Raw genomic sequence first — 13,215 nt, forward strand, 5'->3', positions numbered from 1 at the left:
CCTTGCTTCCTACATTTGCATGCTCTCACCATCTGAATTTGCTTCCTCGCCAGCAAAAACTGTTGCCCTTGACTGAGGAACCCCTCACTTTCAAATGCAGAAATACATTAGTAGACCTTCATGAAGCATTTGGTTGCTTTTATCAAGACTAAGTTTCAATGTGACCTCAAGATTAAAGAAAACAGTTCACCTGAGTTTCAGAAACAGGTGCAAATGGATTTGTTGGCCTTAGACCAGGCTGCGTATACATCATTGACTGGGGTGCCATCAAAGGAGCAGCTCCAACCTGAGGAGGTACCTGTTAGGAAAACAAAACCCCCACAAAACAGGTATATAAAATTCAAACTAGTACTAGAAGATACATCTTTTCATATTGTAAGTATAGTAGAAAATAAGCATATTGACACACGCACATGTAGTAAAGTCAAAAGTTTTAAAAAACTTGCTGTATGAAATTTAGAGTCATCTCTTCCAATGCACAGTGTGTAAAAGCTATCAGATTTCACACACTATTCACGTTATGAAACAATACATATAAGTTGCAGGATGATTTCAGCATAATAATGCCTGCCATGAAACCCACTGGAGGAGGCAACTAGGTTTTTCAGGAATACAAGACAATCACATCACTTACCATTCCATATACAGGCACTTGAGGTGTGGTCAATGGGTATGTGATAGGAGCAGGTACCTTCAATCAAGAAAATTTTAATGTATTCTAGATAAGCTCATGCATACTAGTTTTATATATATATATATATATATATATACACACACACAAAAAACTGAAAAATACACATTTTTCAATATTTCAGATAACCAACATATTTACAAGAAATTGACTTACATATCCAGGATAGTGTACTCCATTCTGGCACAGCAAAAGGAGTAAGGACAGAAGATTATTTAATAGGTATTCAAACTGCAAATTCTAACCAAGGGATGGATTCAAGTCCAGTACCATAACTGTCTGTAACTATGCTCAACTCATTTATTAAAACAATTAAAGCAGGAGGAAAAAAAAAAGTGCAGGGACAGTAACATCAGAAAGTATGCCTGTTAACCTGGATAGGCTCCCCGCCTAGAAAGCTATCACTAGTAAGACTTACAGCAAAACCAGAAATTTTACTAAATCTAACCAAACATTTGTGTGAGAAGCTTTTAGAGGACATGGCATGCAATATCCCTTCTTCCTCCCATTATGTGTGAGAAAAGCATAGAAAAAAACCAAGGAAGCCAGTGACCATTCAGCTTAAGAAATAAATAGCAATAGATGTTTAGTCAAGTAAACGTTGCTCACATACTAATTTCTTATGTCTGCAACATATCACAATACGAAAAGAGAAATGAAGAGCACCTTAAGCCGGTAATAACTCTTATCAGGTTATGTTCACAGGCACAGTGATGCATGCATTTCATATTGCCATGCATTTTTAAGTAGTGCTAACTTATAAAAAATGGAGTGCTAGTTAGAATACTTCACAATGAAAGAATATGCAGGCTACGCATGAATTGGAGGGTTAGTACTCTGAATGCCACAGACCAAGCCAGGACAGTTAAACCTTTCCAATACCGGGGCACTGATTTTAAAAACGTTCATACCTGAGCTAGTTCTTTGCATCATTAGTTGTTGGAATTCCAAGCAAATGAATGAGCAGATACATGGCATAAAGCACTCAAGTGCTTAGACCAGAAAGTATTAAACATGAACATATGAAATAAAAGCACACAACCCAAATCCACAGTGATCATTGTGTACTAAGGTGCCCTCTATCTTTCAAAAATAAAAACGCATCAGCATTCTAACATGTTCTAGAGCACCAAGAAGGGGATAAAAAGATTTTATGGTCTCAGAAGTCTCACATAAGTGCTATACAACTGAGACATCCTCCCATGTGAATTTTTGAGTTCCGTTTGAGTCCAATATTGGATTTAATATTCTATTCAACTTTGATAATTTTGAATGAGCATACTCATGTAAGATGAGGAAAACAGGCATTACAGGCAAAGTTATTCTTATTGGAAAATAAAGTCAGACAGCAGTCCAAAATTCATAGCAAATGTGGCAAGTACCCTAGTTGTACATATGACAAAGATGAACATTCTACCTCCCTCTAAGGCAGCTATATTTCAGAAGTGGTTTGTATTTGTATGAATATATATAAATAGAAGATACTTGAAAAGTCTCTTTTAAAAGCATAGGAAAAGTCAGCTGCCTACAAATATCCCTCCAAGAAATGAAAATTCTTCATTTAAATAACTATAAAACTTCCACTTAGTATTTTGTACTACGTTAAAAATATGAAGTTGCTGTTGAGCACTATCAGAAGTCCAAAGTGCTGCTTGACCTGATAATTAAGGTGCCTTGCAGTGGTTACAGCAGCATTTCATGTGATAAAACTGAAAAATGAGCTGGAAAGGAAATAAAACCTGGAAGGAACAGCAGTTTTGCCCTTGAAACACATTCTTTGGATTCTTAAAGGTGGGGGGGGGTGTAGGAGGGGGAAGGGGGATGGGAGCATCTCAAACACGCACATCAGAAATTTTCTCGTTTGGGGTAATTTGTTTCAACTCAAAAAACTTATGAACTGAGATATGTCTCAAGTGAAAGGCTGATTATTTAAGTCTTTAATGGACAAGTTTTACAGTGAGGGGAAGTAAAGCACACTAAAATCTCTACCTCCTTCAGTCTGAGAAGAGATCCTACAAGCATTCCCCCCTGCCCCCAGTCTTGTCCTAAACAGCCTTTGCTATTCTTTTTAAGTTAATTGCAGCAGGGAAGTAGCATTTGCTAGAATGAAGCCTGATTTCAATAGTACAGAAATTACCATATGTGGAATAGTGGGTAAGGTAGTAGGGTTCCATGTGGTCGATGTGCTTGTTTTTGCTTGCCAGTTTGTTCCTCCAGTAAGTTTTTTCTCTGTAGGCTGGGTCCACTGCATATCTGATCTAAAATGAAACTGTGATATTAGTTTTTGCAGACAGTCAACAGCTAGAGTAACAACAACATAATGGAAAATCAAAAAGTGCCTTAATACACGTACACAGCTGAAATCTATGGGTGGAAGAAACACTCGGGATTTCAGTAACTACTTATATATCTCTGTTCCAGTAAGTAGAAAGTCTGGGTACTCTGTTTTGTGTTAAAAGTAAACTATCATTAGTGCACTGTACAGCATAATGATTAACTGGAGTTTTATGTAACTGCAAGATCTTTTAACGTGCTTCATAAAAATACTTAAATAAAAATACAGCAACTGCAAAACTAACTACAGTCATGGTGACTGACCACAAACTCACTGTTTCAATGCTGTTCTTGGTACCAGATTACTTTCAAGAGTTGAGACTCTTGCCATGTTAAAGCTCATAAACTGTGCCAGAGACTACCAAATAGTCATGTCAGAATACTATAAGTACATATATGCACTTACTTTTTGGATGGAGTTCCTCCAAAGCCAAGGTCTGGGGGGAAGAGAAACAGACAAATCCTTAAGAATTTTTAATTTTGGGGGGGCGGGGGAGAAAAGCTTATTTTGTTTTCAATAAGAAATGAGAAGGTTAAATTTAAAAGCTTCACACTTACTTCCCACTAGATTAGCAAGTGAAGAATCGAGGTCATTTGCCAAAATTTTTCCGCTTTGCTGGTGGGCTAAAGTGGCTCTTTGACTTTGTGGTGGTACTGTGGGTTGCAATACATCATCTAGAAAGTTAAAAGCTAAACAAAGAACATAAAAGCAACTGTTAACAAAACAGTTACATTGCATTTAATAAAAGACATCCATAAGACAGGGCAGTATTTTCTTTATAGAACATTAAGCAGTTTGAGTACTTATATATGGAGGTTCAATGTGCTGGAAGTGTTTAAGGCTTGGACAGAAGCATAGTTTAACCTCTTATTTTTTTTATGGAATACTATATTGTAGCTACTGATCTAGTAGAATCTTTAATTTTACTTCAGCAGTAACTGATAGTATTTTTAAATTAAGATGAATCTTCCCTAAAACTGAAGAAGAAAGAAGGTTGTTAAATACAGTTTCAAAGCCTTCTTGTAATACAATGTAGCAGTAATTTCGTGATACTGCTGCTATGGTGAATGCATGCAAGAGTTCTTTTGCTACATGTTCATAAGGACTCTGAATATATAGCAAAACAGCACTAACCAAGAGAAAGATGGTAACTCAGCTATCCTTCAAGCAACACATACACATAACTAGTTTTGCATTTTTGTAAGTAAACACCTCTCAGTGAAGTTAGAGGGAACTCATTAGCATGTATCAAGGGAAAACACTGAAGTCATAAGCACTGAAAACAGATTAATATAAGCTTACCCATTAAGAGATATCCAGTGGGCCATGTTGAAAGTTCATTCCCCCAAAAAGAGAGGAAACCGTTATTACACAGTATATAAAATCAGTCAAAGCTAATTTTAAAGTAAATAACAGGCAATCAGTTCAATTATAGTTATCTTATCAGCCCTATAATCGGCTTGCAAATGTATTAAGTTATTAAATTTTATAAGGCAATAGCAATTATGCTAAATTGTTAAGCAACTGTTGCCTGTAGGGTGTAAATTAGTCATAAGCTAGTTTTTACCACTTGTAGTCCTGTACTCTGGTGCTGTAGTTTTTCCTCCAAAAACAGCATCAAAGTCCACATTAATTGTTGAAGAGGTGGTACTTGGAGGACCTGAATGAAGAGGAAAACCTGAAAAAAAAAGTTTACAGTAATCAAATACACCTGTGGAATAATACCACTCATTACAGTGAAACCAGAAAGTTTAAAAAAAAAATAATCAAATTACCATCAACAGTCAGAGGATGATACACAGAAGCATATGTAGGTTTATGACCACTAAAGTCATCTTCGTAAAAAGAGAGAAGAAAATAAGATCAGTTTAAAAGAGAAAAGGAAGAGGGGATCCCAAAATTAAGTCTGCCGTTAAAAATTAAGAACTTTAAGTAATAAAAAAGGATTTTTTCTTATTTAACAAATTTGAAAAGCTCAAGTAACTCCTGCATTCCCCATTACAAAAGAGAAAGGAGGTTGCAGTTTGAACGAAATCAGCAAAAATTCCAGCAACATTGCAAGACTTAGGATGTCTAGGTTGGGCAAACTGAACAAAATAATGAGTTATTTCAACTGTAGAAATAAAACTTTAAGGAAACATATCATTTACTACATCTGGAATTAATGCTCCATTTTCACTTTTTATTAAAAAGTGAAGATTGGTCCAAACCACAAAAAGATTACACGGCCCAGTTTATTAGCATTATTATCTCCAGTTGCAAACAAATTACATGGGGGTTTTTTGTTTGGTTTTTTACCACTAAACAGTTCCACCGTTTGTTTGGAGGAAAAAGTAGAATTGATGAAAGGGGTGGTAGATTTTACAGCTTCTTCAACTGGCTTCATGTCAAAGATGTCCAGATGAGGTGGAGAACCAACACAACCATTTGAGGACGAGAAAGGACCTTTCAGATGCAGAAGTGAAGGAAAGAATACAGAGTACAAATAATGGAAAAGAAAAAACAGACTGAAATGACTGAATATGAGAATCTCTAGACAAAGTAAAACTGTAAATACTCCACCTAGTGATCAGCCCATTAAAGATACAAATTCTTAGCTTCAGATAAAAATCCTAACAGCTCTCTTTGTTTAGGGAAAATAATTCTAGTATTGCCATTGGGTGGGAGGGGGAGAATGACAGAACATTTATCAATTTAAAAAGTTAGATACTACATTTTTAGCTTCATGAATCTACTGTTTAAATAGCACATAAGGGTATCAATTCCACCTATTAAAATACCAACACTTACAATGGTGTTAACGTTGCCTTATTTCAGCATTTAAGACATTTGACATCTATCCTGATTATTCTTTGGAGGGATGGGTGAAGGTACAGAGAATGCTGTGCCCAAGAAACTGGGAACTACAGGTTTGTTATAAGAACTTTGAAGTCACCAACACCTTTTAAATGAAAAGTATATTTAATATCACTTAATGGAATGGAAATACTCGTCCAGCATATCTTTTGAGTTACATTTGCTTAGTTTATATTTCCCAAGCATTTTTAAACTTTGATTTTTAGTTACATTTCTTCTACCTGTCCCCTTTATTGAATAGGTTCTTCATTCCATCTACTGCACATTGACACTACTGCTATGCGTTAAAAAAAAAGTAACTTTTCTGTAACAGTTTGCCAGAGCTTTCAGATGACTTATTTTATATTCTGTCAAGGATAGAAATGTTTGGATGCAAAGTAATTAAGGTTTAAGATGTAGATTCAGTTAAGCATGAATCTGTATTTTATTCTTGTATTCTAAGAATTCATCCATCATTTAGACAGTCAAGTCATTGTATCAGCTCACCTCCCCAAGCACTGCTTGCAGATGTTGATATAGCTGGAGTGCTCTGCACAGTTGGAACAAATGCAGGCTGAAGATCAAAAAGATCACTAGAAAGGTTGGGCATGCTGAATAAGAAAAGAGAGAGAGAAACATGAAGATATATAATAGGCATTATATTCTTCTGTTATATGAACACTCATACCAGTCTCACTTTCTCTTGTTCACTAGCAGCCCATCAATAACAGTGGTAAAAACCAAAACTAGTAATTAAGCACTTCTTACTGACTGATACCAAAATTCCTGTGAATACACCAGGAAAGCATCAGCAAAAGGTTATTCTTGAAAAGTACTTCAGAATTAACTAGGATCAGTGCTTTGCAGTTGATTGTGGAGCTACAGGCCAATGAAATAATTTGTGCTTGCTTCAGAAAGCAAAGTATCTCTCACCTATTTGTTGTCGGTGCTGGTACTGCAAAGAGGTCAACAGCTACAGTGGTATTCACACTTTTTCCTGATAAGGTGCTTGGGGATGCTGATGTGGAAGTAGAATTTGGTACTACAGAAATCTCTCTTAATCGCTGTTCCTGAAAAATGAGGTATACAGTTTGCATTTTAGTTTTTGTGATTTATTAACCATTCAGTCCTGAAGACCTTTTCCAAGAAGAAATTTGAATTATGGTCTTAAATAAAACATTTATTCTTCTGTAAAGTCCTGAAAACAGATGATTGAAATTAGACATAAGAGTATGTTTTAGCAAAGCCTTTAAAAATCAAGGTGGGTCTTAAGGTTTTAAATAATTATTTTTTTAAACTATCTATAACTGCCTAGAAGTAAAACACTTCTAGTCAAGCTACACGTTCTAGGCTCCCTTCATAGTCACTCAGAGAAACACGACGATGGACCTTTGTTCAGAAAGGCCCATCTCTCTCTATTGTTAGGATCACTTCATAGTTCAATTCAGATGTTCAGAAGTGAGACCAACAATGTGCATCCTAGTAATAGCCATGTTATGTTGCTCAAACTAGCAAAATAAAAATCTATTTTACATTGTTAATTTCAGGTTTACAACCCTTGTTACTTCTAGATATGCCCACTGCATTTATACAGCACAGGTCAATGCACAGGTGTGTGTTTTACACTGCTTAAATTCCTCAAGTAAAACATTGAGTGAGCTTGCAAGCTTCCCTGCCCCCCAAATGAAAATTTGTATCAACCAATGTAAGTATTCTGTTACAGCAGCTACAAGTCCTATTACAGTAGAAGCAGGACAGTGAAGAGGGGAGACATCTGATGCAACTCCTGAAAACAAAAAAACCAACCCCAACCAAAAAACCACAATATCACAACACTTGCTGAGATTCAAGTGAAGCAGTCTGGCAGCAAGCAGCAAGGCACAGTAAGAGTGCTGTTTAATAGCAAAAAACCTGCTTCACATTGATTTGAAATATATGCGTTCCACCAAGTCAGGAAAAGTGGAGAATCTTCAACAGACCCTTATAACTCCAGAGATGAAATTCAACTCTGAATGACTGTCAAAGTTTACTTTCACACCCCAAATAGTTTTAAGGGTCTCATAATGTGGCCTCCAGATGACACGAGCAGAGTTGCTTCATCGTTTAGGTGTGTCTAGAGATGTTACACCAACACAAGAAAAATTCCTAACTGCCCCACTTGCATATGTCTGGGACATGACAGAACTACAGATTTAGCTTTCAGTAAGAGAAGCATCTTGCCTCGTTTGAGATTTTATACTGTGTATGTTCTCAGGAAAGCATTATAAATGGATTAAAAGAACCTGAAGGACCAGGATTCAGACCTGAAGAGAGGGATGTTACTAAGAGGACTACTCAACAAGTACCAATGAGCAAAGGAAAGCGCATTAAGGAACCAAGACAGAACACACTGATTTTCTTTCAAAAGTGTTATTAGTTAAAGTCCATAAGTTATACCTAAATAAGTATGATTTCAAACAGTTTTTCAAACTAAATTATAGACTTACAAATAAGAGCAGTTAAACATGGGCAGAACTATAGCATATATTCTCATTATGAGCAGCATGACTGAAGAATCACACTAAAGCCATATTCCATACATCATGGGGAAAAATAATTCCCTCCTACCAATAATCAGTCTTACAATAGCAATGCTGTATGTTCAGCTGCTGAGATGTAACCTAACTGTTGTATAATCATTTTGTGAATTTGAGATAAATAATCTCTTGTAAGGAAGGAAATAAATTATTTATATCAGCTGTCTACTGTTGAAATCATACTTCTGGTAGAAAGGTCAACCACATATTGGCAGCCACCACACCTGCATCCTACAGAATCATGCCTTGGCCTCTCAAGATTAGCATTCCCCCACCATACACTATTTTAAGCCAAATCTTGGTTTTCACCTGTATCCATTTAAAAAAAAAAAAAATCTCAGAACACAAACTTGTAAAAGTAAAGTACCTTAAGTGCCTGCAGTCTAGCTTGCTCCTCCTCCAATGCCTGCTGCTTCTCTTTCTCATCCATCCTGCTAAATGACATTCCTGTATTGGCAAGTGTGGAAACAGCACTGGATAGGGCGCTAGCTCTAAAACCAGAAATAATTAAAAACAGTTTTATTAAGAAAAACAGTCAGGTATACATCACTTAACAGTTTAATCATCAAATGCCTTATCTAGTTGTGTGTCATTCCCCTTCCACTCCAGTCTTTTCTTCCCTTACTCTCTGGTACAGAAAAGCAGACACCCCAATAATAAGGGAGTTTGGTGAAGAAGTGGCATGAATACACAGGATTACTCCCTCAAGTTTCAGCAGGCAGAAACTAGAAAGTGCAAAACATATCAGTTGTCTTTTTTCTTTAAGGTCATATATACCAGACTGGAATTCTATTCCATTCAAGCAACAGAGGCACAGAAAGCTTGTTTGTACATATTATACATACAACAGTAAACAAAGCACAGAAGTAATTCCCTACATGGTATCCTTTTTAGCAGAATACTGTGGTAGTGAACCCTCAGATATTTGAAAAAGAAAAAAAAAAAAAATTCTGAGGAGCAAGACAGCAACTCATGAATGTAGCTTACACTAACACATTTATCAATATTTACCAGGTTTCTGTGGGAGAATGCCTATGCCAAAAGAAATCTCTCACTCTTCAGTCAAAAGTACTGTTCATACATATTGATACTGTACTTGACAAAGAATAACACAATCCCTGTCAGCACAAAGCATCTAAGCTAATTTGGCTGTTCTGAGAAGGGACTGAAGAACTTTTATAAGCAGGTTATGATAAATTCACAGTCTGAGAGGTAGATAATTGACAATAAAGATAAATACTTTCCTATCTTGGGTAAAAAGAGCCTCAAAACCCAAATACCTTAGAAGTCTTATAAGCAAAGGACTTCAAATGAGTAAAAGCTAAAAAGAGTAATATACAAGGTCTCAGCTCAGCGGTTTATTACAGCATAATAAGAAGAGACACAGGCAGACATAACTAGATTTCAAATGTGACTAAGCTATCACACTACTACTGCTCACTAGATGCTTCATTTATACTTCTACGAAGATATATTTGGAAGTTAATAAAATTCAAGGAGAACACCAAATGACTAAATCCTGAAAATTCTTACTATACATATCCTAAGTATAGGCATCGTTGTAATTCATTGAGCGCTCACCTGCTGGCAGCGGAGACTTCTTTTGTTTTCTTTCCCTCCACAGAAGCCAAATGCTGTTCCAGTGCTTCAAGCAAGCTGCTGGGTGCCTAAAGTTGAAGTATTTATAAAACAGTGCTTCTAGACAACACACCATTGTTTAGTACACAGATTAGTTTCCTCATCCACTAACAACAAACAAAACCCACACATCAATAATTGTTTTGGGTTTTGTTGCCATCCTGCAAGCTTGAATTCTATCTACCCAGTTGTGGTTCTTTAAAAGGAGTGGCACCACAGAGACACGAAGTAAGGATTCCCCCAGAGCAGGTCTGCTTCTGTATATGCAAGTTGCATTCTTGTTTTTGGCAACAGTATTTGCTGTGTTAAGATTAATCCAATAATCACAGCTGATTAAACAGTACTCCCTTAAACTCGCAGAAGTACCAAAATGAAGCCTTTGCATTTTTGATCCCCTTTCCCCCCGTAACAGCAAAAAGCCAATCACTTTCCATTCAAAAATTTACAGTCAAAGGCTTGCATTAGAAACACCTGACTTCAGCAGAATGTTAGGTTTGATAAAAAAAGCAATCAAATTCAATCTGATCCCAACAATACTATTGCAGACTGAGTGGGTATTCAACATGACTACACAATAAACCAACTCAACTACTCCAAAGCCTCTGGTAGCCTAAAACACTAGAAAACAGCAACATCACTTCAAATCAAGTCATTTTCTGGTAGATTCCCCTCCCACGAAAAGTGTTACCCATGAAAAGTTTTTAAGCATTAAGCTGTTTTTTAAAGCAATTAAGAAGATTCCAAAAACCAGGCTTCTTGCCACTTAAATTCAGCAGGAAGGCACTAGACACCTCAGCCAAGACTTGACTAGACACCTAAATGAATTTTAGGTGACCAATACTCATAAACTTACCAAGACTTTTGAGAGCACAACCATGACATTATTCAGTACCCTATACAAAGATTTTAACTGATAGGTAACAAAAGAGCAAGTTTAAAATATACAGACTAAGGCACACCAGAGCTGCTTTGGTTCCTACAGAAAACAAGAAAGAAGTGCCAATCATAACCTGCCTTCTTTCTGCCATATACTTGTACCCACTACAGAAATATTTATTCCATACCAAAGGAAACAGCTTCAAAGCTCTGAATAAATTTGAACTCATCTTGATTACACAGTCTTAGTAAGAAGTAAGATTTCTCCAAATCACCCTATAAAAACAACCTCCAGCACGCAAAATTATTAGGCTGGCACTTTCAGAAGAGTTCACTGCCTTGCTATTTTAGCCACATTGCTCTCTTGGCTTTTAACTACACAGTCCATACTCCATAAAATCAGTGAAATAAACCCTACTGCAGATTCAGATGAAGGGAATAGACCTCCAAATTTTTCATCTACTTGCCAGCTCAGTCCTCCTCATCTGGCAGAGTTAGAGACATTAAGCCTTTCTTAACACTTGCCAACTTTCTGTAGGTAGAACAGATATGACAGGCATTGTTCAGAAGAAAAAAAACAAACTTGCCCTTGCTAGCCCTTCTGTACCAAAAGCTAGACTAAAGTATTTCCTGGAAAGAGGAAAAATATTAATCACACAAGGTTTTGGCAAGTTCCCCTCTGAAATACTGAGCACAATTCTAGCTCCCACATTCAATGAAGGCCAATTCAAGCTACAAGAGATGCAAAGAAAAACAATTAGAATAATCCTATAAAACTGCTTGGCTTAAAGTTAAGGCCTGAGTTGATACTTCTTTCTATAAAGAGAGCTAGGTAAGCTAAGACAGTGTAGTTATCCCAACAACTGGCCACGAATAAATTCAGTGTTCAAACTTGACAGCTAAACCCCAAGGGGGAACATTTTGAAATACCTTTCCAGGAAGGTATCAGGGACAAAAAAAACCAAACCAAAAACCCCCATACTTCTACCTTTCAGGAGGAACAATAGTTCACAAAAGGTATTGCATGACACAGGTAGAGAGATAATCTTAATAGCAGGAGACTATAGTCTAATTCCAGAAAGTTTTTCCTAGTCTTCATTTTTTTTCCAAGGACACTCTAAAACTTATCTGTATGGAAAAACATATTCTATACTTATTGTTTCTAAAACCCTCTAGAGAACAACCCCCTCAATCATAAAACCTAAAACCAACAAACCAGTAACTTCTCTGAACTTCGTCATTGCTGCAGACATCCAACAGAACAGAAATGAAAATTTTGAGTGAACAGATCTTAGTAGTTTTATGTCAGAAAAGATGCCTGGGCTAATACAGACATTGTGACTTGAAAACAGCTGTATTTCGTGACTCAACTTCCCTCCCCCCATGTAAAGACATTTGACAGACTAACATCCATACAGAGAAAAATGACCCAGTTGCATTCATGAAATACAGTAAACAGCTATAAACAGAAAGTAAGCAACATCGTTGTGAAACAGGGCACCTACTAAGGAAAATATTTTCTTTATAGGCACTGGCAAAGGCAGCAGCAGTGTGAACAGTAGAGTCAAGGAAGAAAAACGGTTATACAGCACCAGTAATAATAAACCTCTAAAGAGAAAACCATTGTTTTTTTAAGGAACAGCTTAAGGAAACTCTGAAATATGCACATCCTAGAACACAATATACACCAGCAACATAACAAAGTTTATGGAAAAAAAATTAAATATGGTAGACCAGAATAGAAACAAAAGACATGATCCTGTAAGAACTTATTGCAGAAACACAAGCACACTGAAAATTAAATTTCTGTGAAAGTCTAGTATTAAGAAATTTTAGCAAATTCTTTTAATGTGGCACAAAATTGATGTACAATTATTCAATGCCATGAAATTTACTATGGAAGTAGAATGCTTAACAGTGGCACTGAAATTGCCAAAATACACAGGATGCTGACATCTACCACCACAGTTCAGAGAACTGCCTTTCATGTCTAAGTGCACTTAAAACAACATTTTTTTTCTAATAGCTCAGCTATTTTGTGATAACAGTAGATATAAAAGGGGTTTGCTCACTGAAAGTTTCAGATAAAAAGCAGTAAAAGGAAGTTAAATTCCCTATTCTCAGTAAATAAAAAGCCTCTGCTTTCAAGAACCTTATAATGACCCAATTAACTGGACAAGTGCATGCAAACCCAGTGAAGTATAACTTCAGACTTGAGTATAATTTGATTAGCATAATACAGACCAGCTGAATATTGCAGTACT

The 13,215-nt window shown here is 36.4% G+C and overlaps 1 protein-coding gene across 8 annotated transcripts in view; it reads right to left on the minus strand.

Moving 5' to 3' along the window:
• Positions 1–13,215, minus strand: part of LOC128153885 (phosphatidylinositol-binding clathrin assembly protein-like) — a 33,855-nt gene that overhangs the window by 4,895 nt on the left and 15,745 nt on the right. For 4 of the 8 annotated variants that reach the window (XM_052813771.1, XM_052813770.1, XM_052813776.1 and 1 more), the window contains 13 exons: positions 10,019–10,104; positions 8,805–8,928; positions 6,795–6,931; positions 6,369–6,472; positions 5,325–5,471; positions 4,802–4,861; positions 4,594–4,704; positions 3,584–3,700; positions 3,432–3,462; positions 2,829–2,949; positions 848–871; positions 635–691; positions 191–298 (listed from right to left, as the gene is read on the minus strand). In XM_052813771.1, coding sequence (XP_052669731.1) covers positions 191–298; positions 635–691; positions 848–871; positions 2,829–2,949; positions 3,432–3,462; positions 3,584–3,700; positions 4,594–4,704; positions 4,802–4,861; positions 5,325–5,471; positions 6,369–6,472; positions 6,795–6,931; positions 8,805–8,928; positions 10,019–10,104 — 1,227 coding nt within the window. The remainder of the gene's footprint in view (positions 1–190; positions 299–634; positions 692–847; positions 872–2,828; positions 2,950–3,431; positions 3,463–3,583; positions 3,701–4,593; positions 4,705–4,801; positions 4,862–5,324; positions 5,472–6,368; positions 6,473–6,794; positions 6,932–8,804; positions 8,929–10,018; positions 10,105–13,215) is intronic. The other 4 variants (XM_052813773.1, XM_052813772.1, XM_052813777.1 and 1 more) reach the window with 4 other exon arrangements.

Source organism: Harpia harpyja, chromosome 18 (assembly GCF_026419915.1).
Source record: "Harpia harpyja isolate bHarHar1 chromosome 18, bHarHar1 primary haplotype, whole genome shotgun sequence".
Taxonomy (NCBI): domain Eukaryota; kingdom Metazoa; phylum Chordata; class Aves; order Accipitriformes; family Accipitridae; genus Harpia; species Harpia harpyja.